Source organism: Ammospiza caudacuta, chromosome 1, assembly GCF_027887145.1.
Source record: "Ammospiza caudacuta isolate bAmmCau1 chromosome 1, bAmmCau1.pri, whole genome shotgun sequence".
Classification (NCBI taxonomy): Eukaryota; Metazoa; Chordata; class Aves; order Passeriformes; family Passerellidae; genus Ammospiza; species Ammospiza caudacuta.
Genome location: NC_080593.1, coordinates 132,743,215 through 132,767,190, shown reverse-complemented (window position 1 = coordinate 132,767,190; position 23,976 = coordinate 132,743,215). Strand labels below are relative to the sequence as shown.

The 23,976-nt window shown below is 37.9% G+C and overlaps 1 protein-coding gene across 2 annotated transcripts in view; it reads left to right on the top strand.

Moving 5' to 3' along the window:
- The window catches only part of CPQ (carboxypeptidase Q), a 144,771-nt gene that overhangs the window by 27,693 nt on the left and 93,102 nt on the right, over window positions 1–23,976 (top strand). For both annotated transcript variants that reach the window (XM_058815395.1, XM_058815388.1), the window contains exons 3-4: window positions 494–701; window positions 23,193–23,400. In XM_058815395.1, the coding sequence (XP_058671378.1) occupies window positions 494–701; window positions 23,193–23,400 (416 nt within the window). The remainder of the gene's footprint in view (window positions 1–493; window positions 702–23,192; window positions 23,401–23,976) is intronic.

Sequence of the window (23,976 nt, the reverse complement as noted above, 5' to 3'; positions counted from 1 at the left end):
GACACTGCAGAGCTTTAATTTAATTTAATTTACTAATTAAATAATTTTATAGGAGTTACAGTCTAAAAAGATGGGCTTCCAGCTGTCTTATGTTAAGCTAAGTTGTTTAGCAACATATCAAAACATTTCCATGAAAAGATTACTATCTTTTTTTAATTAATCTCATGGGCAGCTTTTGCAAATGTTTTGGTACTACAAATGATTACAGTAAGACATTAAAGCCGATGCAGAGAGCAAAATTCCCCCCATGTATCCTTCTTGCCCTTCAGGTTATGTTTTAATTCCAGCCTGATAGCATGGTTTACAGGGTTCTAGCTCATCTGTTTGGTACTGATCCCTGATGTAGCATTTCACATCATCTTCCTTCCTCAGGAATAAAACCTAACGCTGATTTCCTGAGTGCTGCACAGTCCATGCTTTTCTGTCTGCTAGAAGTGGCCACAGGAGAGCTATAGGAAAGCATTGCTAAAACCACTGTAATACTTTCTTTCAGGAATTACAGCAGAAGTAATGGTTGTAGCCTCATTTGATGAACTACGCAAACGAGCTCAGGAGGCCAAGGGGAAGATTGTCGTCTACAACCAACCTTTCATCAGTTATGGTGAAACTGTGCAATACAGGTTACAGGGAGCAGTGGAAGCTGCTAAAGTTGGAGCAGTGGCATCCCTCATTAGGTCTATTGCTTCTTTTTCTATTCACAGGTAAGCATTTTTCTCTTTTCTTCCTGCAACTCACATTTCAATGTTAGCTGACATGTCATTTCTGGGCAGGAATTTTTGTTCTCTCTGACTTAAACCATGCCAGTTATGAGTGGGTGTTTGGTTTTGAAACTATTGGCTTCACAATAGTTCTTTTCCCCTGTGCTTTGTCATTCTTTCAGAATGTTTTCATTTTTTTTTGTTCTAGATCCAAGTTTTGTATAATATTTGTTTTAAAGAACTTTCTGCATTCTCAAGGCTGCCATAAATATTCTGAGAAAAACCAAAACCAAATGTCTTTGGTGACAACAGCCTGTCAGTGGTATATGAACTGGTCTTTCTGTGTGTTTGACTAGAATGTACATGTACAGTTTTCAATGTATTGTTAATTTTCCTAGCATAAGGCTGACTTGTACTAGATAAAGGAGTAGTCTGCTTTGAACATAATTATTTAAAACTCTTTAGCAGCAAGGTTTGTAATTCTCACACTACTTTTTAAGTAAGGTATGTGGAAATAATGAATTTTTCAAAAATGTAAATAGTTTTCATTTTCTTAGTACATTATTTGTTTAACACTGTAGTGTTATGTTACTGAAATTATATATTTTCGTTTTCTGGTTGGTAACAGAATTCCTTTTTTATCTGGGAGTTTTTTCCCAGTCTGAAAGCTTACACTTAAAATGCTTATCTATTGTGAAAAAGACTAGTTGAGGAGTAGAGAGGAAATGGAAAAGGGTTCAGCCATATAGTGGAATGCTGACAGATGCACACTGTCCTTTAACACAGTATTTCTAAAATCTTACACTGTTATTGGTGACCTTAATGCCTGCAGTGATCTTTGTGTAGGAGCCTGCTGGCTGTGATGGGAGCTCTGGTCAGGCAGGCCCAGGCAGCAGAGCTGGACTGAGGACTGGGTCAGGACAGGTCCATCCACCTGCCCACATCCTGAGCTGCAGCCTGAGCAGGACTGGCAGTGCATGATGCCACACACAAAGCTTGAGTGCTTCAACTGTAGAGCTCTGTTGATAAAATCATTTACATAAGAAAATATGAAAGATACACGGTTTATACAAGAGGTGCTCTATTTTGTAACATTCTTTCTTTGGCTAGTACGTGTTTAGAGCAATACAGATCCTTTATTCCTCCCCCTAGTTGCCTGCCCAGTAACTCTTTACCCAGAGAGGAGTCAATGGCAGTAGTTAACCTGTCCCTGAATGTGTGCCACAACATAATCTGGACTTGTGTTCTGTTTAGGTAACACCATGGCTTCTTTTTGATCTCTGCTCCTAGATTTTCTTTCTGAAGAAGTCTGGGCTGATTTGTGAAAAGCATGATATAGCTTTGGATCTTTTTTGAGGCTGGGACTGAGAGGTGACTTGTGGGGGCATTTGGAGGCATGCATGAATCCACGTCTTCAGAGAGAGCATGAGTGGTCACAAATCAGCAATATGAGAAGTGTGCAAGCTTCTCCATTTGTAATGCTTCAGAGAGTCAGAAAAGTCAGTAAAGCCAACTAACTGTATTGGAACACATGCAGAGAACAGCTCTGCAGCCCCTGTAGCTGCTTGGTAGCATTTTTATATGCTTGTCCTGGTTTCAGCTGGGATAGAGTTCATTTTCTTCTTAGCAGCTGATACAGTGCTCTGGTTTGGATTCAGCATGAGAATAACATTGATAACACACTGATGTTTTGGTTATTGCTAAGCAGTGCTTACCCTAAGTCAAGGATTTCCAGTGTCTCATGCTCTGTGAATGAGGAGCTGCACAAGAAGCTGGGAGAGAGCACAGCCAGGACAACTGACCTACACTGACCAAAGGGATATTCTATACCATGGGATGTCATGTTTATTATGAAAACTGGGTGGGGGAGGGAGGAGGGGAGCTTGGCTGGAAGGGGCCAACCCCTTCTTGGGAACAGGCTGGGCATCAGTCAGAGGGTGGTGATCAATTGCATTGTGCATCACTTGTTCTTCTTGGATTTACCTATTTGCTGTTGTTAGGGGGTTTTTTTTGTCATTAAAATGATATTTTTTATTATAATATTTCACTCTGACTTTTTCCGAACTGTTTAACTGTTCTTAACAGTCCTCAACCCATGAGTTTTTGTATTTCTTTTTCTGAGTCTTCTTCCCATCACACTCAGGGAAATAATGAGCAAGCAGCTGCATGGTACTTAGTTGCCAGGTGGAGTTGAACCATGAGAATGCTCCACATCCACCTAAAGAAGTCAAAATTACCTTTTAAAAATGCTTTCTGAAATGTGAAGAACTTGAATTCAGATACTATCCAAACTATTACTAGTGTATTTCTTGGTGTCCAGCAAATGTGATGTTTATAATATATTTTCTAATACTTGGAGCTTTTTAATAAAGCTCATAATAATGAAAAGATAGTGGAATGCGTTTCAGAAACAGTTTTACAAAAAACCTGTGGTTTTGAAATAGCCCTAGCTGGTATCGTCAAAGAATATTGCAATGTGTTGGTTTTCTGAAAACCAGATGGTGATCTGTGTCCTGGCTGAGTTATGGTGCTATGCAGAATTGTTCAATTGAAAGTTACTGTATCTTCTGTTTGCTGCAGTATTTATGGAAGTGCATTTGTATGGAATGAAAGATTAGAGGTGAGGAAGAGACGTGGAGACTGAAGGAACTGGCATTACAGCTATTTGAAAATTGAATGGAAGTAGATGCCAAATGCATATTTATTTAGAAGTATTGAATCCTTAATTGATATTGGGAGCAGAGGTGACATTCCTAAAACTAATTTCAAATGTAGATGCTGCCATGAAGCATTTTTTATGGTGCACTTTCTGTACTCTCTTAATTTACCTTCACTTAGGGTTTATTTTATTTTTCATATGGAATAGACTTGTTAATGTATTTTTCCTATAATACAGAAGGTACTCAGGCCCAGTCCCTCCCTTTGGTTACTCAGTGATGACTATATCTGTTTCTCTCATTTTTAACAAGTAGGTATTGCTATAGGCAAGATGGATTTTCTTATCTCTATGCATTCTCCTGTGTTTTCTTCTAATCATCAGTGGAGTGTCTCCTTGTCTGTCCTAGCAGTGTGCTGTGCTGGATGGACTGTGTGCTGGATGTGGTGCTTCTTATCTGTCAGTGTCTGGGGCACTCTTTGTTCGAGTCACTTGCCTTTTTAATTGACTGGTGGAAAATACTGCCTTGCTGCTGGGAGTAGTGTGTTAGAAGGGTGAGAGATGAAAGATAAAAAGATAATAAAAGGTTTCTAAATATTGTGAAAGTAAGTCGTGTATTCTTGCAATTTGTATGCTGCTGCATTGTTAACCACAGCCTTTACTTCTTTGGCCTGTGTTTACATGTTCACTGATAATAAAAATAAATGATAATGGGATTGTGGAGTTTTCCAAAATATCCTGGAAACATCTTAGAACAAAGCATCCTTCTCACACTTCTACTATCCCAGTTTCAGGTAAATGAAAGGTGTAATTTCACAATTTTTCCGAAACTATATCGAGTTTGGTAGATGGGGGTTTTTGTTTCATTTCTTTGCTTGATTGTTTGCTTGGTTTTCAAATTTTTCAACCCCTTTTCAACTTATTGTTATTATTGCTTATTGTTATTTAGTTACTCAATTTGCTGGAGCAATGTAAGCCAATTTGTGGTGTGATTTCTAGGTGAACTTGCAATATGAGTAATATTTATAGGTCAAAACTAGGTACTGCCATTAACATCCTAGGCTTATTAGGGCTCATTATTAAAGCTTACTTACAAAGTGGAATTGGTGAAATCCCAACATGAATTAAATCACTGTTCTTTTACTGGTAACTTGATGGCTGTTCCTTGTCCCAGAAATGGCAAGTGGCTGCCAGTTTGTCAGGGCAAAAAGTGTGAAGGGAATCTTTGACGCGGGGACAGTCTGTTTTTCTTTGAGATGTGGTAGTATAACTGTGGAGCAATGAGACACCTGAGGACTCAAGCATCCCAATTCTTAATAAGGGCAGGAAGGGATGAGTGTCATTTTACTCAGGAAAACTTATTGATGTGTTTGTACAAGGATTCATGACACTCACCAGTGACAAGTATTTGCTGTTGAGTTTCAAGGAGTTGATTCATTCATTTTGAACGGCATTGCTAAGCGAATAGGGAATAAAATTAGCAAGCACGTCTTCCTTGACCTATGAAGAGGTGGCAGTGGTTACATGGTATTGCAAAGTTACCATGTGCCACAGTTGTGTCTCATGGCACTGTCTGCCTCTTGTGTTAAATGATTCTCTTGAGTTTTTTATTTCTCTTCTCTTTATTGGTATGTAGGAGTGGGGGTTTTTTTTATGTAGGAGAAGGTAACTGTAATTAATAGGTAATTGGTGTAAGGGACGCTCTCCACTAGACCAAGCTGCCCAAAGCCACATCCCACCTGGCCTTGAACACTGCCAGGCATGGGGCATCCACAACTTTTCTGGGCAACCTCTTTCAGTGCCTCAGCACCATCACAGTGAAGGATTTGTTCCTAACATCTAAATCTATTCTTTTGAAGTTTTTTGCAGAAAAGCCATGCTGTGAAATGCCAGTGTCCATAAAGGAGACAGAGGAATCCTGCAACTTTATTCTAAAAAAGGAGAGAGTCAATTAGGCCATTCCCCCATGGGGTCTCTCTGGAGGTTTTAGAGGATGCAGCCTCCTTTTATCCTAAACTCCCGACCACATCTTGCCCTCTTCCTTTCCATGCTGATGAAGGTACAGCCTTCCCAAACAACTGCCTACCACACATTCCCCCCAAAAGATGTATTGTCATTTTCCCCTAAAGTTTGGAAGGATGTCTGGATTTTGTGGATCCATCAGAAGTTCAGACTCTCTGGGCTCTGCAGTAGATTTGTGTGGGCTCATTTCTCCTATTACCCTAAAGTTGTCTGGGTTCTGTAACAAACTTGGTGGCTTGATTTTTGTAGATGTATTAAGACCCATTTCAAAGACATTAACACCCATTTGCCCTAAATATTGCCATAGCCATTCTGGTTGGTTCTTTCAGACCTAGTCGTTCCTGAAGACATTAACATACTTTTCTGCTATCATTAGGGAAGACTCCCATCCATTGACTCCCATCCCTCCCTCTTTTGTGAAGACATTAACACATTTTTTCTCTCAGTTTGAAGCCATTCCCCCTTGTCCTATCACTACAGACCCTTGAAAAAGTTTCTCTCCATCTCTCCATCTTTTTTGTAGGCTCCTTTTGCCAGTAACAAATTTTCTGAAGCACTGACAATTTGGTGGTGAAATATTTAAACATGGGTATTAGGAGTTAAGAGTAACAGAACTATTTTTAATGAACCTTCTCAAATAACATGTATTATTGTAGTAATTCAACAGTATCTATAATATTTGCCTTTTTGTAGAAATCTGGGTACTTACTCTTTTTTTTCTGCTTTAATAACTTCACTGTGCTTAGATTAATGATACATGCCCTTACTGTAGTGTAAAACAAACTGATGGGTGTTCTCAGTTCATAATGGATGTTTTTTTACAGTGAAAATACTCAGTTTACAAGGTATAGTTGAAGTTGAGCAGTAATCTGAATGACCAGTCCCATGCTACAACAGGCAGTGTTGCTGAAGAAATGGTGATGACAAAATTATTTTCTGCTAACCTAGGCTTGCTTTTTCACAGCAGTTGTTCTGTTCATTAAATAATCAAAGTGAAAGAAGATAGGGAAAGTGAAGTGTTTAACTGTAAGACTCCTGAAATTGTATGACTCTAATAAGCTATCCATAAGTCTAGCTGTGCATTTTGTAAATAAAAAGGTGTCCTTTAGCTATTGGTCCAGTATTTATTCTGCAGTGAATGTACTCTTATGAATGTAAAACTTTCAGTAAATCCTTCTGTTCTTCAAGAACCACAGATAAGATAATGTCATAACACTGTATCTTGTAATGATAACTCCTTTAAGGGCTCAAGAAAGAAGGAAAATTGAGTGCTTTTCTGAGAACTCGAAAAGGAAGTTCCCAAGAATCCTCAGGATAAATGCCAAGAGCCCTATTATTATGGTTTTTTAGATGCTGCCGAGCAATCTCTCCAAAATGCAAGAAATTCAACAGGGAACATATTACAAGGCCAGAATAGACCAAGTAGTACTTTGACACATTCTAGAGATTGTTAACACGGACACATATTTGGTCAAGTTCTCTTCTTTTTGGACTAAATTATCAGCATCTTACACTTACCTGAAGTGTTTTCCTTCACTTTTTCTTTCTTTCTTCAGTCTGGTGGCCAGGACACACCACCAGCTTGTGAAGCTCCAGTAACTCTAATCAAAAACTTTGTCTGCATGAAAGCTGAAGTCATTAATGGCATGGTGCAACTCAAGATTTATGACTGAGGTTGCATTGATGATCCATGTCATTACATATGGCACAAGGCTAGTACATCATCTCATGGGATGTATGTGAATTTGAAAACCATTTCTTTTCCATTGCATTTCCATTATCTTAATTTCCCCTTTCTGTAATCTCATTTCATTTATTTTCTCCTATCATGAATAGTCATGGATACCTTTTTGTATATAAATTGTTTTCCTTTATATTCCTTATGGCTTGTTAGGCAGGTCGTGCCCTTCTCAATCTTGCTGACCATGTGTGTGCATTAGTGGCATTTTTTAGCTCTCAGGTGCTTTCACAGAGACTTTTTACCACATCACCTCTTCCAGTGCTTGGTCTGCTGCCTTTTGTTCCAGACATGCGAATTGCTTGCTGAGGAGATCATCTTCCTTCCCCTAAAACTCCATGTCCAAGAAAAGTAAGGGCTTATTCACATCAGTAGTGACAGATTCAGCTTCCTCCTCTTGCCCTGCCATGTTTTCTGGATTCTGGGATGATACAGTAGTTTTACTAGTATTTATTTTGCTTTTTGGTTGGCTTTTGTTTGGTGGGTTGGTTTAGTTGTTTGGTTTTGGTCTTGTTTTATTGCATCTGGCCCTTAAAATGAATGTTCTGTCTTTGAAAGTGTATCTTCCTGTTGTGTCCTTAGACCTGAAGGCTCCTTTCCCTCCTGTTCTGCCCTTCCTTCCACTATGAATAGCAGTATACCCAATGTTTTGCTGCCATCTGAGGAATCTTTCTTGCAACCCGTTCTGCTGTCCATAGAGGGGAAGCAGTGGCATGCTGAGTAGGGAGCATCTTCCCATTCCCCAAGCTTTGCACAGGCTTGGGGAATGCACAAAGCCTGCACAAAGGGCAGCAGGAAACAGTGTGGTGATTGTAGAGATGCAGCAGTAGTTAGCATGACTGAAGAAATCAGGAAGTGCCACTGATTATTTGTGATCACTTCACTTGCTGCAAGCAATTTCACTTACAGCAAACTTTTCACTTATTGCAAGCAATATCATGGGGCAATGGGATATAGCTGTATTGTCTCCTGTTCTACTAAAGGGGCAGGAAGGGAGGATAAAACCCTTATTTGGGGTCTAACAAGGGATCTAATAAGGGGGTCTAATAAGAGCAGCCATGTTTTATAAGTGTCTGGGAATCTCATGGAAAGATTCTAGTTATGTTTTATAGCTCTGTGCATGTTGTCTTGCTGCCCTTAGAGATATGAATTTGTGGTGAGCTGTGGGATTTGCTCTGCATTCCCTCTAGGATGCCTGTAAATTTTGTTGACTGACAATTTGTTAATTTTTACTTTGCTTCCTATGTTCCCTTCAGACCAACATGCCAGACTGCTTTCTGTAGTGCAGCCTTTGTGCTCCCTTTTGGGCAAAGCCTGGCTGCCAAAAAGAGACTTAGAAGAAGTCGTTAGAAGAAACAGAACCTATGTTTTAGGAGATTATTGTGTTATGCAATGGGTTCTTGCTATTTGCACAGCAATTAAGAATCTCATTTCAGGTAACTTCATAATAGTGAGAAATCTGTAGATGTTTATTCAGTCCCAATCTCTCTTTGACTTTTACCAAACTTTTTTCCTCTTTTTTGTTTTGAACTGCATTACTGGGTTTTGGTTGTTTTGTGTTTCCAGTAGATGGGGCCTGATGTGCCATCTGCAATCTCTGTGTAATTTCATACACCTGCCATATTTGTTTTCTTACAAAGTCACTGAAATGGTGATGAGACTGATGAGAGCTTTCTCTGCCTTCTCCTAATTTTGACTCCTCCTGTTCAGGAATTGTAAAGAGTTTAATCCATTTAGTCATACACGCAGTATCCTGTAACTTGGTAGAGGTAAGGGCTAGTAAAATCTCTTTTGATAGACTCTGTTCTCTAGAAAGATGCTCTGAGGATAACAGCTCTATTGAAATCCTGGCTGCCTCACCAATAACTTTCCAAGGCAAACCTTTAGCAATGTAGTATTCCATTGGTTTTTTATCTTGTCTTCTAGACTTTCCTAACATTAATGAGTCATACATTAATTGGGGGCTGGATGGCCACCCATATCCCAGTTAACTCTGGTCTTGTTTGAGTACCATGAGCACCCACTGATTAGGTTTGGTAGTATTCTGAAGATATAAAGTTTTATTCCACCTTTGCATTACTGGTTCAGGTATATAAAGGTGTTCAGTGTATAAAACTTCCAAGTTTTGGCTTTCAGGTACTGGGCTATAAGGAGTTACAGCTGTGCTTGTTGTGGGTTGAGCACCAGGATCTTCAGCAAATTTCCATGATTTCCTGTTTCTCCCTAATCAGCTCCATCTTTCTTCAGTGCTGCCAGCCTCTTCTGAATCTGTATGAGTTGTGGTGCCTATGAAAACCTGTTAATAAGTTCAGAACCCTCTGACATGATTATAATGTCTTGACCTGTCAACTTCAAGTTTGTTTTAAAGTCCTCACAATATTCAGTTTTCTTGATTACACCAACAAGTGTCTCACTAGTCTGTGGTGACCATATTTATGGAGGATTGAGGGAAAACCTGACAACACAAAGGCAGATAATGATCACAGAGAGGTATCCAGCTAATACTGTGCCAGTGAATGTGTTCCTCAATCTGTGTATTTCTTTTCAGCTGCTGATAAGATCTGAGAAGTATGTGGACTGTTATTTTGTTTCCCTGTAATTCTCCGTGTTTCTTCCACAAAAGTGCAGTAACTGTGGACTTTATCTGGAGTGTTCATATCCAGAGCACATGAGCATTTGGCCCTGGACGACTGGAAAAGATTAAATAGTCCCAGAATGTTTGTGCCAGAATGTTACAGAATTTGGGTGTTTGGGGTGTCCTGGCCTAATATTCTCTTTTTTTCATTAAAAAAAAAGAAAAAAACAAAACGGAAAAGAAAGAGTAAAGCCTCTGTTCCTTCATGTATTCTAGGATTACTTCCAAGGTACACAGCCCCTCACTTTTTAAATTTTAGTCCAGACAATGCTGAAAGAGCTTGTATAGAGGTCTATTATATAGATTCACTTGCCTATCCTATTTTATTTTTTCATGTCTTTTTCCATTATTTTCATGGGTTTACAGTTTCTGTTTCCCACTGAGTATTGTTTCTACTTCCTATATTACTCAAGATACCTTTTATGAATCTGTTTGGCATTTCTCTTAGTTTAATTATGTTACTAAAATATAACTACATATTGCAAAACCATTTCAGATTATATATATTGAAGTTTTATTTAGGAAACATGTTGTATCTGCTCTAAAGCTCCTGAAGTACACCTCTGCTCTTTTTGAGGTTTACTGCTGATTTCCAAAAGTGAGCAGAGGTTTTTGCAGGGACTTTGGCTGTATTTATATGCATGTATACAACATAAAATTTTATTTTGATATATAGCTTTTTACTTATGTAAAACAAACAAGTAACCAAATATAGGTGCCAATTTTAAAATATATTTGATTGCTAGTCAACTGTTAACACAGTTAATCTCTCTGGTCAACACCCCAGGCATGCAGAGGATTTGGAAAAGCTAATTCCTCATTTTGTTTTGCCTTATTTGCTTAAACATGTGATCAAATGTGTATGGTTTATTCCAACATACTGTGATTTCTCTTTACATGAATGCTTACACTGTTTTCCAGAGGGCAGGTGGAAAACAGTGTTCTTTCTGCTGTTTCTTCCACTTCCCACAGTCTTACTCGTGGCTTGTCCATATGGTAGGGTATTTCTATGTTCTTTTATTAGATACTGTCTTCTTATAGGATGGTCTCACCCTGCTGTTATCTTTACTACTGTGTATGTCAGACATTTAAGTATGATCAGCTAGACCTATTTGTGTGATGAAACCTCTTGTTTATGGCACACAAATTTTGACTTATGTTTTTAGGAGGTCAGAGCCAATTGTTCCACATCTGTCCTTTAGAATTGTTTTCTAGATGTAGGCTGGTGTTGATGGCCAACAGTAATAGTGGGTTCTTCCCTGTAGAAGCAATGTCTTGTGCCTCAGAAGTGTAACCATTTCAATTACTTTAATCCTTTTCTCCTGGTTTGTTTTCCCCCTCAAATCCAATCAGTCACCCGCGTTTCTCTTGTTGTGTCCATCTTGTTGCATCAAATACTAATACTTTTGTATTGCCTCCAGGGTACAGCTAAATGGTGAAAATCCTTCTCCATCTGGTTTATTAAATGAGAGGTGCCAGCTCCTGTCTCTGCTCTGCCAGTGATGCCAGCTTTGATTACTTGCCTGTTGTCCACTCCTTCAGGCATCTTATGCTTTCTTTCTTTTTGTTTCTATATTTAGGATGATGGTACAAACCTAAAGCTGTAACTTTATTGTCTTCCAACTTTGATTTTTAAATCTGACTTTTGTTTGGTATTTATAGATTGTTTTCTTTAGCTGGTTAGATGAGTAATCTGTGACTTCTACTTAACTGTTTCACCTTGCCTTTCTTTCCTGGTCACTATCCATAGTACTTCTGCCTTGGCTGTCTAATATGAATACTGCAAATACCCTGTGAAACAGAGAGGGGCTGTCTTTTATCTGCTTCTCTTTATTATTATTATTATTATTATTATTATTATTATTATTATTATTATTATTAAGCAGGATTAAGCTTTGACTGCACTTCATGGCTTTTTAATCCATTGTGAATGTAAAATAAGAACTTTTCTTCTAAGAATAAAGAAAAGAAAGGAACCACATCATTTCTGACATATTTCTATTTGGATTTCTTCACATTAATTTGCTTGTGACTGTGAGGCACACAAAAACACCTCAACAAGAAATATTGAGACTATGTACTGTTTAGCTCTGAAAAATCCAGATTGATTCTAGATATTTGTGCACTGAAGAACAAAAGGACACTTTTGTCAGACAAGGGAGAGTAATCAAGTGAATCAATTAAACCCAGGGGTTCTGAAGTTCCATTTATCACTCTGCCTTGTGCCCCCGTGGTGTCTTGAGCAGGTCTCAGTATTATCTCTCTTTCTCTGTTTATAAGCAATATTAATATTTCTTGAATATTAATTTAGGATAGCATTTGCACATTGTTTACTGTAAAGAGGACAACATTAAAAGTCAGCTCTTCCAAACTGTGTTTAAGTAGTTAGTAGTAGATTTTGCAACAATTTGCATGTGCCAAAACCATGTAACTGTTGTATTACCACGTAACAGTGGGTGACTGCTGCTGATAAATAATCCATTATATAACCATGGGGGTTTTTATTAGGTTGATTGTTGAATTCTGCTAGATTGAGATTCAGATCTGTGGGAAGGCTCAGGCAGGAGGTGAATAACAGAGAATACAGTTCATTATGTAGGGAAATCGTATTTTCAAATCTGAACATTTAAAAATCATTTGTTGACTGTAATTCAAAGGATTTGAATTCAATTCAGTATTAACTCACTGTGAGAGAATTAAACCCACTGAACAGAGCACAAAAGAGTTGAAATTTCAAAAAAGTAAAAGGCTTTTTCTTAGTAACATTTTTATATCATCAAGAACGACATGAACTTTAGAAATCAGGTTCTGGGATTCAAATGTGATTTTGCCAAAAATCTGAGTTTTGGAAAGAGTGAATTCCCAGGAGAGATGTAAGGAGGTTTTAGTTGTTCTGTAATCTCTGTATTGCCTGCAACTCTTCAGGAAGCAGTTTGTGGTCCTTCTTTGAGGACAGTTTGTGTCTCCCTCCAAGTGTGCAGTCTCTATAGAAAGAAAGAAAAACTTTCAGGGCTCCCAGTCTGGGGTTTTGAGAAGGTTGCAGTTGCTGTTGGGGGGACACTGGAATGCCAGAAATTATGTGAAGGGACCAGGCAACTTGAGTACATGCTCTGTATCTCCATAAGGGGCATTAGAGGCCTGTACGTTTGTGCTCAAGCTCAAAGCTCTGGAGAAGGGACCCAGGCCCGTCCACGTGCAGCCAGAGTCCTGCGCAGTCGAGTTCATCTGAGGGACCATCCAAGGCTGCAACACCCCAAAACCATGGGGATTTCCCCCTCCCCCTCTTCTTTTACTTAGTCTATAATGCTGACACTGTAGGAGAACAGAAATGGTGTGCTGCAGTGTCTGAGAGAATGCTACCATTTCAGTCTTGCCAGAAATGCAACGTGAATAGACAGACCCATGAGAAAACTTTAGCAGAGCTACTTGGAATAACAAGTGCAGCTGCAGCTGATGTTTTTAGAAATGTAACTGTTTTTCAGTGTCTAAAATTAGGTTTCAGTCATGCAAATCTTTGTACTTCTGAGTGACAATCAGTGATAGATTCCTTTAACTCTTCCCATATAGAGTGGTATTTTTTATTCCTTCACTATTTTGATTTTACTTCATGGACTGGCTTAACAATTAGTGAAAGGATGCCAGAATCCAGGCAATTGCAATAAAATGACAAGGAATTGGAGAACATCATTGGAAAGTATTAGACTTGTAGGTGATGTTTGTCCATGGAAGTTTCCTGAAAAAGAAAAGGAGAATTCCATTCAGTCCCCTAGGATACAAAAGGTATCTGAAGCTGTTAGTTTTGTTTAGTTTTAGTCCAAATATGTTTGGAGCAGAAATTTTAGCCACAAATGCACTGTTATTTCCACCTCCACATGAATTTTTCAGGCCATTACAAAAGTTAACAGGGTGCAGAACTTGTGAGCTGGACAGTCCAACTGTCATGGTTTCATAAGGATGGTCCTAGACAGGTCTATTTCCCCCAAATGTTTGACAAATCAGGAACTTCCAAGGAGAATTTGTTTTAGCAGCATTTTTGCAGCAAAAAGTGCTACCCTGTGATTTGCGATGTATCCTGGGTCACATCAGTCATCAAGTGTTCATTGCAGGTGAAGAGTTCTGTGGTTAGATCAGGGATCAAGCACTGTCCCCTTAAAACAGGAATTTTGGTAATGTTGGTATTAACCAATATTAATATTGGTTGCTATTAATAGTATGGGCTACATCACAAGATTCACCTGCTGGCCAGTGAAACTTTTCTTCATGAAATTATTAAAAGCTCACTTTGAGTGCTGGGTGTACAAAAGCTTTGCAAACTGCAGGTGATCTTTGGGCTGCACTTACAGAACAATTGTTTTAAACTATTTGATAAAAAGTTATGAATTGCAATATTTGGGTTTGTTCTGTAGAATTCAGTACCTGTTTATGTCTATAAAGTTAGATTTGTCTAAAGTTAGATTTGAAACAAGTACAATTTCCAGTGAATAATTTAACTCCACTACACTTACACAGAAGTGCAGTATGGAGTATTTTAGAGGAAGAAATTTTAGCATGACAGCTGCAAGGTAATTCAGCCAGTGTATATTAGCTTGTAAAACACAGTTCTGCTTCTAAAAAATATATTATGCACTTCTTTCTATGTAGGTATAGTTTTTTTTTCAAGATTTCCTATTTATATTATTCATGAATATAAATACACTAAGACATACATGGTCTCAGAGTTCACAATCATTGACAATCAGGAGGCTAATTTTCTTGCACAGTGTGCCTTGTGGGGTGGGGGAATAATAACTACTTAATACCTGAACATTGGGAAGAAAATTCCCACTTTTTATTCTGTTACTGTCCTTTCAGTGTTGCACTAAGTGATTTTCAGTGTTTTCCTGTACTGAGCCCTGAGGCTGTGGGGTGCACACGGGCTGGGTGCAGGTGCCTTGCTGCTTGCCTCTCCTCAGGGAGGCTGCCTGAGCACGAGAGAGACCCTGGACACAGGGGTGAGGAGGAGGTGGGGAAGCCTGTGGTCCTCTGTGGCAATCTTCTTCTCCTGGAGCTACCACAGTGGACTTGGAGATCTCTGGCATTCTCACAGCTGCCACTTTTCAGGTAGTCTGGAATCTCATCATGTCCCTAAACCTGTGTCACCTTAACAGTTCATCTGATCTGACTGGCTGTGTGCCTGTATCTCTTGGTTCTGGTCCAAAATCATTTGTGTATTTTAATTTATGTACAGGCCGTAAAAGTGATGATCATTATTGTACCAGCCTCCAGCCTGCTACCTTTTTTACAACATTTTCCTGAGCAACATGGAAATGTTGCTCAACTAATGAAAACGAGAGAAAATTATATTGTTCCAGATAGTCTCTCTTCCAGCACAGACTCTTATAGGCACTCTTTATTAGATATTAAATAAACCCATAAATTGCAAAAGTGGAATTCTTTCCCATTCAGAAGATAATGAAGGAATTGCTGTATCTCTAGGATTAAATGGGAAAAGGAAAAACTATTAAACATTGTGCAAAACAAAATGACTATATAGTGTATGTTGCAGAGCACAACAAGCTTCATAGCAAAAAAAAAAAAACAGTGAGAAAGTGTTGTATTTTGTCAGCAATTTCTCTTTTCCTTCTGAGGAAGAAAAATTACTTCAATTCTCAGTCTGAGCTACCTTCTCAGAAAACCCCTACATTAATTTCCTTATGAAAACTGGTGTGTGCCAGGTGTTCTTCCTGCATGCTCCCAAAGAAACCTGCAGCACGCCAAGATCCCCAAAACTTATTCATTCTCTCAACCATGGTTTGTACTGGATTTTTTTTTTTTTAAGCCTGACACTTCTCGTTTCCCAGACACAGCTAATTGCCAGGAAAGGAGCTGTTAAGAGGAAACACATACCTATTGGGACAACTTTTATATCATCTGATGTAGATTATGAAGCTTTTGGAAGAATCTGCCACCATCATCAAAAAATACAGCTGGGGAAAGAACACTCACACTTGGCATGACATTTTGTGGGGCTGCTCAATATTTACTTGTAGTTCACTGGAATTAAAATACTCTAATGAACTTTTAAAATACACTCTGTTCCTAAAAAGAACTTTTCTGCTTACAGTGTTCAGGTTCAAAGATAAAATAATTCAGGGTGTCTGTAAGTTTGAAGTGACAGGCAAGACTTGCCTGAATTTTGGAAATAAAAATATACCATTTATTGGAGAACGAGTTCATCAAGTAAGTGTAATACACTATTAGGTAACGTTTTCTTATCCCTTAGGCATTTATAGTGCATTTTACATTGCATAAGTGGAGCTGTATAATGTGTGAACTAGATAACAGGCAAATGTAATGAACAGATGTAGTTAAAGCAATTCCTTTCAAGTGACACTACTAAAATTTCTCAGTTGAGAGAAAAAATAAGCGGTACCACCTCTGTGTTATTTTTACTATTTTTTATTATTAAAACATATTTTTATTCTGTTTTTTTTTAATTTGAGTGGTAAAAGTATTGGATTGTTTAACAGAACATCAAAAAGGTGTTTAGTATTCTGCAGTAATTAGAAGTGTGGGAGTGAAAAAAGCATTTATGTAGTGAAGATTTTTCAGAGTTTCAGTTTTCCTGAGAAAATATTGTGGCTCACCCGGACAAGTGTCTTGCAGTGGCTTTTTTTTGCTCATTCCCTAAAACTGAATCCAGCCTGTCCCTTCACTTCCTTTTCATATCCAGTTAGGTTTTAAAGTCTTCTCCCCTGTTGTCCCACCCCCTTCTGTTGAGGTTAATGGAAGTGTTTCAGTGAAAAACTTTTACTCACAAACAGAAAAGATAACTATTTTCTTCTATTTTACTTTTGGGATTTAATTCCATGCTATCTGAGATAATAATAACTATGTTATTCTACTGTTGATTTTTTATTTTTAAAAGTTCTCCTCTTTAGTCCATCCACATAGTTGCCTTTTGTACTAAGATGTTTTGTCTCCTGCTGCCTTGAGAAACGTTTACCCTCTGTCACTGCCGTTTCTATCTTATGGTTTTTTTCCTCGACTACCTTTGTATTCATGTTGATACTCGTCTTATTTTTTACACTTTAAAAGTGTATCTCCATGAGGCTTTGTTTGCATTGCCACAGCTTGTTGAAGGGAGATGTTCCTAAATGCATATGAGTTTAAGATTGGTTTGGTTTTTATGGAGGACAGTGTCCCAAGAACATACTTCTCTGAATGGTGGGCTGCTCAGAGAAGGAAGGAAAGAAGAAAAGCACCATCCATATCCTGTTCTGTGAATCTGAGACTTTCTTCTGCCTCCTTTCAGACCTTGCTCCCCTCTGTTTACCTCAGGGGTCATCTGACTAAAAGGGAGAAGTTTTATGGTGGTAAGACAAATATCCTCTATCCCTACCCTTTTCCTTCAGGTGAGTGTTGGCTGCATGTTACCCTTTCCCATGCCCATCCTTTGAAAGGAGGAGGGAGCTCCCTGTGCTGCCCCATGATGTGTTCAGTTCAGCCAGGGCTGACTCTTGTTTCTGGTGTGTATGGATATGCCTGTGTTGACCCTCTCTGCTACTCCCTATCTCTAATGAGTCAGAGACTTGGAAGGACTGGAAGGTACCCTGAAAGCTCTAATGCCTCTTCACACCTATTTGTGCTTGATAATTTTGATATAAGAGGTAATTATAATAATGAAAAACATCATTAAATGGAGATGGTATGGAAAGTAGGTGAGTATTCTTGCTCTTAGTTTGCTTTTGTATTGCTAGCCTTGTGATGCTTCTTTGTCTGATTTGCTACTTTCCAAATTAAGAAAATGAGGGGGGGTTGTTGTTTTGAGTTTTGATTTCTTTTTTGTTTGTTTGTTTGTATTTATTTATATCCTTCCTGTAGGTGTAAAATATAATATCTGTTCTCAGTGAGGATTTTTTGAATTTGTTCTCTGTGCACATTGGTCCTTGGTGGTTGAGGAGGTCACTAAAGATATAAATAAGACTTGTTCTCAAGGCTGAGAAGCTAGGAATTCAACAAAAAAGTCACAAACAAAGCCTATGAAGCCAGAATCCTTACAGCTGCTGGCAGTTTGGGTTGCCAGTGGTGTTCACTCCAGGAGCCTGTTCCTATTGTAGCACACAGCAGGCAGCTGCTTTCTCACAGGGATGTAAACACAGAAGGACCGAGCTTGGTGATTTGTACTGAGCAGAAGGAGGCCGAACAGGTGTATGACTTAAATAGTTCCCTCAAGATTTCAGCTGCTGGAGAGTCATCTTCATGTCTGTAAGATTCAGGAAGTTTCTTTTTCAGTTGAAGAGCAGCTGATGCAAACTTTCATTTTCTACAGATTCTTGGAGAGCTGTTGTACATTCCCAGCAGTTGGATAGTCCCAGGGTAGAATGCATCGAACTTCATTTGATCATTTTACTATTCAGAGTTGCTTCCTGCTTCTTGTTTGGCAAACCATATTTAATCCATGCTATTTTTAAAAGATTCTGTACTTATTGGAGAATTCTCTTGGTGCTTTGAATATTGGTGTTACTGAATATAATAGTGAAATACAAACATGTATGTGTAAGTTATATTCTGTAACCTAGGACATATATAATAGTGGCAAAGCTATTATGCTTGTTTGGTAAAGCCTAATTTTATTGAGTGCCCGGCAGTCACTAAGTGCAGTTTTCTAAATGTTAATTTAATTGGAGTCCGTGTGGTAACAGAATAATGCTGTGTTCTTCTTCAAAGGGAACTTTCCTTGGTAAGGCTCCATTACACTGCATTATTTATGTATACCATTTAAATCTATACTTGTATAGTTATATATATATATATATATATAATATATATTATATATATTTATATATTTATAATATATGAAAAATATATATTTTTACTCTGCAGTTTCTTAAGATTTTATGTGCATATTCCTATGTGGTTTTGAATTTGACAATCTTGATATCTTTTCAACTTACTGTGAGCCAACAAATCAAATCCCACCAAGACAATCTAAGAAGCCAACAAAGCAAATGAGTCTTGGGACAAATGATGACAGAAACACAAAATTAGGCTGAATTTATTTATTTTATGTTTTGCCAAGTGGTTGTAAATGGAGAATAGTCTTGATTTTATTTTTATAGACCTAATTCTTCTGAGAATATTAACAATACTTTTGACGTTTTTACTAATTGCAGCTACAGTTGGCTTTTCTATCCAGGGACTGGTGAGAATCTTGGAAGAACATACACAGTTGGAGTGCACACAAGGGCAACTTTTCTTTTGTAAGGGGTTTGTGGTGCTGGAAAAGGGGATTTACTTGTGTGGAGTTCAGGCTGTGCCATGCTGCTTGTGATGCAGAGGAAGTTGCAGGAGTGAGGCACTCATGAATAGCTTCTCTCCATAGCTAACTGTGAGAGCAAATTGAGTAGTTTTCCTCCTGTTTTGCTGCAGTATGTTACATCACCCCCTTTAAAGTGAAAAGCTTTGTATGTGATGAGGGAATTTTCTGTGCTATGTAGAATATACAAGTGAAAAAACAACAGCAGTGTGTGGAAGATGTGAGCCTGTTACTGAGTTAAGGCTGTGATCTTGCTGTGGGTACAGCTAGTGATTAAAGTAGTCATAGCTCTACTCAGGAATGTATTTTATCATTCAAGTCAATATTAACAATCTAGCTGATCTGATAAGAATTTTTAGTTTACATGTGGTTCATACAGAGAATTTTACATGGGTTCTGTAGAAAATAGGTGGTCACATATGTAATTAAGTGTCTTCTAATGTGTTTGTCTGAATGAGCAAACTTAGACAACACTGGCAATTCTTAGACAACATTGATTTTTCATTTCCCAACTCTATATTGCTTTTCTAGGTTGATGTGAAGAATAGTGCACTGAGGGTATGTGCATACACATTATGGCTGAAATAAATCTTTCTAAGCTTTTGTATAATCAAGTTTTGATTGGTTGGTGGTTTTTTTCCTTTTAGCCATGTTAGAGTTCTTGTAATGTCATGCTTACTTCTCTCCTTAGGAGATTCCCATCATTTTCCAAGGCTTCAACTTGAGATCTGTTTTCTATCAGAGCATCCAGTTTAGCTTGAAGCAGTTACACAGTTTACTTTTCTCTGGGCATTTTAGCTTATCTTAGAGATAAGGGTTGGAAGTGCAGGAACAAAGTAATGGAGCATGCTAGGTCAGCTACCACAGTAAGAAGAGTTAGAAGTGACCTAACACCAGCAGCACATCTTTTAATCCACATTTTTTAGTTTCTCCACATTTGATTGTTTTACTCAGAAGAGAAACTAACTAGCTGCTTTTTTGAATTTTTTATTCTCTCTTTACAATTTTGTGTAAGATACAAGCCACATTTGTTTCTTACTAGCTATTTGACGTGTACCACAGAGAAAATGTGGGGGTTTTTTTGAGCCTTTTCTCTGCTTTTATTCATACCATGACACTTCTCTTAAATACTTTCCAAGATGTGAAATCTAGGGCTTTATCAAAAGCAAAACTCAACCACTTTATTTATCTGAATTTTGTCAGCTGTTGAACAAGAATGTCAGGACCAAATGACTGTGAGTTTGTTGCAACATTAATATGCTTTCAATTAATAGTTTAAATATGGATGTGAGGTGATTCAGTAGATCTAAAATCAAAACAGATGTTTTTGTTAAGTAAATAAAAAATAATGGGAAAACTATTTACCATCTCTTCTGAACACCAAATTATGGTATTGAACTGGGGTATCATATATTAAATAACCTAACTATCCTTAAAGTTTTGCAGAATTAATTTAGGGTTTGTTGGATAACAGCATTTTTCAGAGAATGTGTGTTTGAAGCAGATGCTAACATCACTCCCAGGTGTTAGTGGGAAATTCCAGAGGTGCACCTTGCTTGCCTGTAGGTACCAATGTTTTTAAGTTGAATGCTGGTGCAGTCAGGGTTCTTTGTGATCTCTATAGGTGCTGTTATGTGATGCTTTCCTTTCATTTCCTTTTCAAGGTGCAAGGAATGGTAAATGCAAGAGAGTTTTTTTTTTTTTTTTTTTTAATAAGATCCTTCTTCTTTTGACAAAATAGTCCCAAAATAATGTTTGTTCAGAATCAATGAAAAAAAACCATTTCTTGTCATCCCCTCTGCTTCCCCTGCCCCCACCAAAAAAATTTCTTTCTCCTGATTTCCCCAAACTATGTCCTGTTTGCCCTGTTTTGAGCCAAACTGGGAAATGCTTCTCTCCATCTGTTACACAGAGTCTGCTAGTAATTTCTATTTTGTTAGTTCTTGCTCAGGTCTTGCCATATGGTCAGTAGCCTTTCCAGTTCTTGGTTATCTCTACATAAAAGGTACTTAATTTGCTCTGTTTACATGTTTTTTTATGTACTCTTTGGCATTTTATTAAGCAATTTATTATGTAGGTGATATACTTAAAACATGGCATGTTTTGCATGCATGTAAACTTTAATCAGGTGCATCCCAGGATGCTTAGTGTCTGCCACAAATGTTTTCTGTGTGAGTTCATTGTGCAGCATTAGGAATCTACAGTACTGTGGTATTGCTTTGTGACTTTGTACCAGTCATGCTTAGGGTCCATTTCCCTTTTTGTAGAAATAATTTGGGCAGTCATCCATTCCTGTCAGATCCTGGTGTCATCTGAGCCGTTGCTGGCTCTGCCAGCCCACGCCAATATGGTTTAATTTGGATAATAGGCTTTACCTCTGTAATCTTGGCAGAGTGGTAGTTTGAGCATACAAATGGCACTTCTGGATAACTTCAAGGTATATTTTTGGGCTAGCTGGGTAAATTTTGTACCTGCAAATGTTCCTTTACTTGAGGTGTGTAAGTACTGACAACTGTGTGAGTTGTCAGAAGCCTTATCCACAATTGTGGTAGAACATCAGGATGGAGCATCTGCAATAAATGTGCTTGCTGCTTAAATTGGGGAAACAAATACAGTTTAAGGAGTTTCTCTTGTTGAGCATCTGAGAAATAACAAGGACCTTGAAATCAGGGATAAAACTTGAATTACTGCAATTCAGCATATACACCATGTTAGTACTAAGACATAAACCTGCCAGAAGACACAGGCAAAAACATTCATTTAAAATTACCCGAAACAAACAGTTTCTGCTCAGTTGTTAAATGTAGGGTTTGGGGTTTTTTAATATTAGTACATGAAACCATCATCTCTCTTTTTCTTTTTTTGCAGTCTGTTTATTTTACATTGCTTGGAAAGTCTTTTGGTTAACATGCTGGATTTATCCCCAAACACTCAAAGAAATATTAAACATATGCAGCAAGTTATCGCAGTTTAAAAGTGGGGATGAGGGATGCCTTTTTTTTTAATCTGACAAAGAGAAAGAAAAAAAAGGAAAAAAAAGGTCTGAACTTATAAGTCTACATGGGTTTATCCCACTCAGGGAGTATTACATGGAACAGGAAATGCAGAGTTTCAGGTTAAATGTTATTTCAAAGGTGAGCCGTGGGTTACCTGACCTGCAAAGCTGATGGGAAGAGACACTGGCCTTTGATTGAGGTTCAGCTGTAAACAACCAGGAGCAATAATTTCCTCAACTGTTGTCACTTAATAGACTGATCTGTCTATACTCTGAGGAAGCTCCTGTGAGACCTCGATTTAACTCATTTTTAGTATTTCTTTGTGAAATAAATGTTTATACATATCTACTCTGCAGATTATGTTATTGATTACAATATGACTTGTTATTGTTGAGAAGGGATTATTCTTCTCAATAAATATAATTGAATAATCTCTCCCATTTTACTTAATCTATAACCTTACAAAGTAGGTTTCTCCTTTCCTCCTTAACATATCTCTTCCAGGAATTAAATAGGGTTTTTTTTCCAGTTTAGAAGACTTAAAAACAACCCAATTTAAATTTTGTATTGTTTGTTTAAGTGTATAAAAAAGTGTATCTGCTGCTGTGAGAAGGCTCACAGGTGAAGATTTTCATGCAATGTGTGTGGTTCTGGGCATCTGGTTTTGGGTGGCCCGCTCAAGTGGGGAGGTTGGTCCAGATGATCCTCAGAGGTTTCTGCCAACCTCATCTGTTCTGCAATTCTGTTATTTGGAAAATAGCATTAAAATTTAATAGTGAATTTTAATTTCATTACTTGCCACGGTAAAAAAAAAATGCACTTATGGTAACCTGTTCATTTAGACTTTTCATTGCTTTTCTTTCTGGTAAAGCAGTGAATGGAGTGTGATATCAAAGTGTGGCAATGACCTAAACACAGCTGACAATGAATGGAATTCTAGATATATTTATATATAGTCATATATTCTGATTAATGTTAAAACATTTGATGTATTTTGTCAAAAGTTTTATTAACAATTGTAGCTATATCTCTTTTGAGAGTATGGCAGGGATGGTCATGATGGTCATTCTTTTTAATAATTCTACAGTAATGCTAAAAAAATTACAGAGCAAAGTTGTTAACATTATGTTTTGTTGTTTTTTTTAACAGTCCACATACTGGGGAGCAGAGTTACCAGCCTGATGTACCCCAAATTCCCACTGCTTGCATCACTGTGGAAGATGCTGAAATGATGTCACGAATGTCTCTCCGTGGCACTAGGATTGTTGTGCACCTGAGGATGGGAGCTAAGACTTATCCAGACTCTCTGTCCTTTAACACTGTGGCAGAGATAATTGGAAGCAAGTACCCAGAGCAGGTGGGTGAAAATATACAAAACCCCCTCATTTTTTCTTTAAAAATGTGGAAGAAACAATCAAAAACCAAACCAGCCCTTTTGGAGAAATCCCTAAAACAAGTAATTTTTATTCACATTCTCTTCTATATTTTAGACATTTTAGCTTTTCAGTCTTTTACCAGTAACAGGTTTCCTGGCTATGTTTAGCAGGTATATATGGTTGGAATAAACCGTCTGCACCACAAATTCTGTTTGAACATTTCATAATTCTACATTGCTGTCTTCCATTTGTAAGACTTTTCTTCTTGCTTTCTCTTTTCTTCCAACTTCTTAGCTAAAAATCATACAAACCAAACTCTTGGTGCTGAAGGATTTGTGCCTGATACAATGTCTTCTGTGTCAACTTACAACAGGGAATTACTTTTCTGGCAGTATGTTTTATTGTGAAAGTGTTGATGAAACCTCAATTACAGCAGCACTAGAAATTGCTGCTAGAGTACTGAGCCACAATGCTTTGGTAAACACTGTACTTTTATGGCTTCAATGGAGAAGAAGAATGACTATCACGGACCTTTAAACCAGGCAAGAGATTTTATA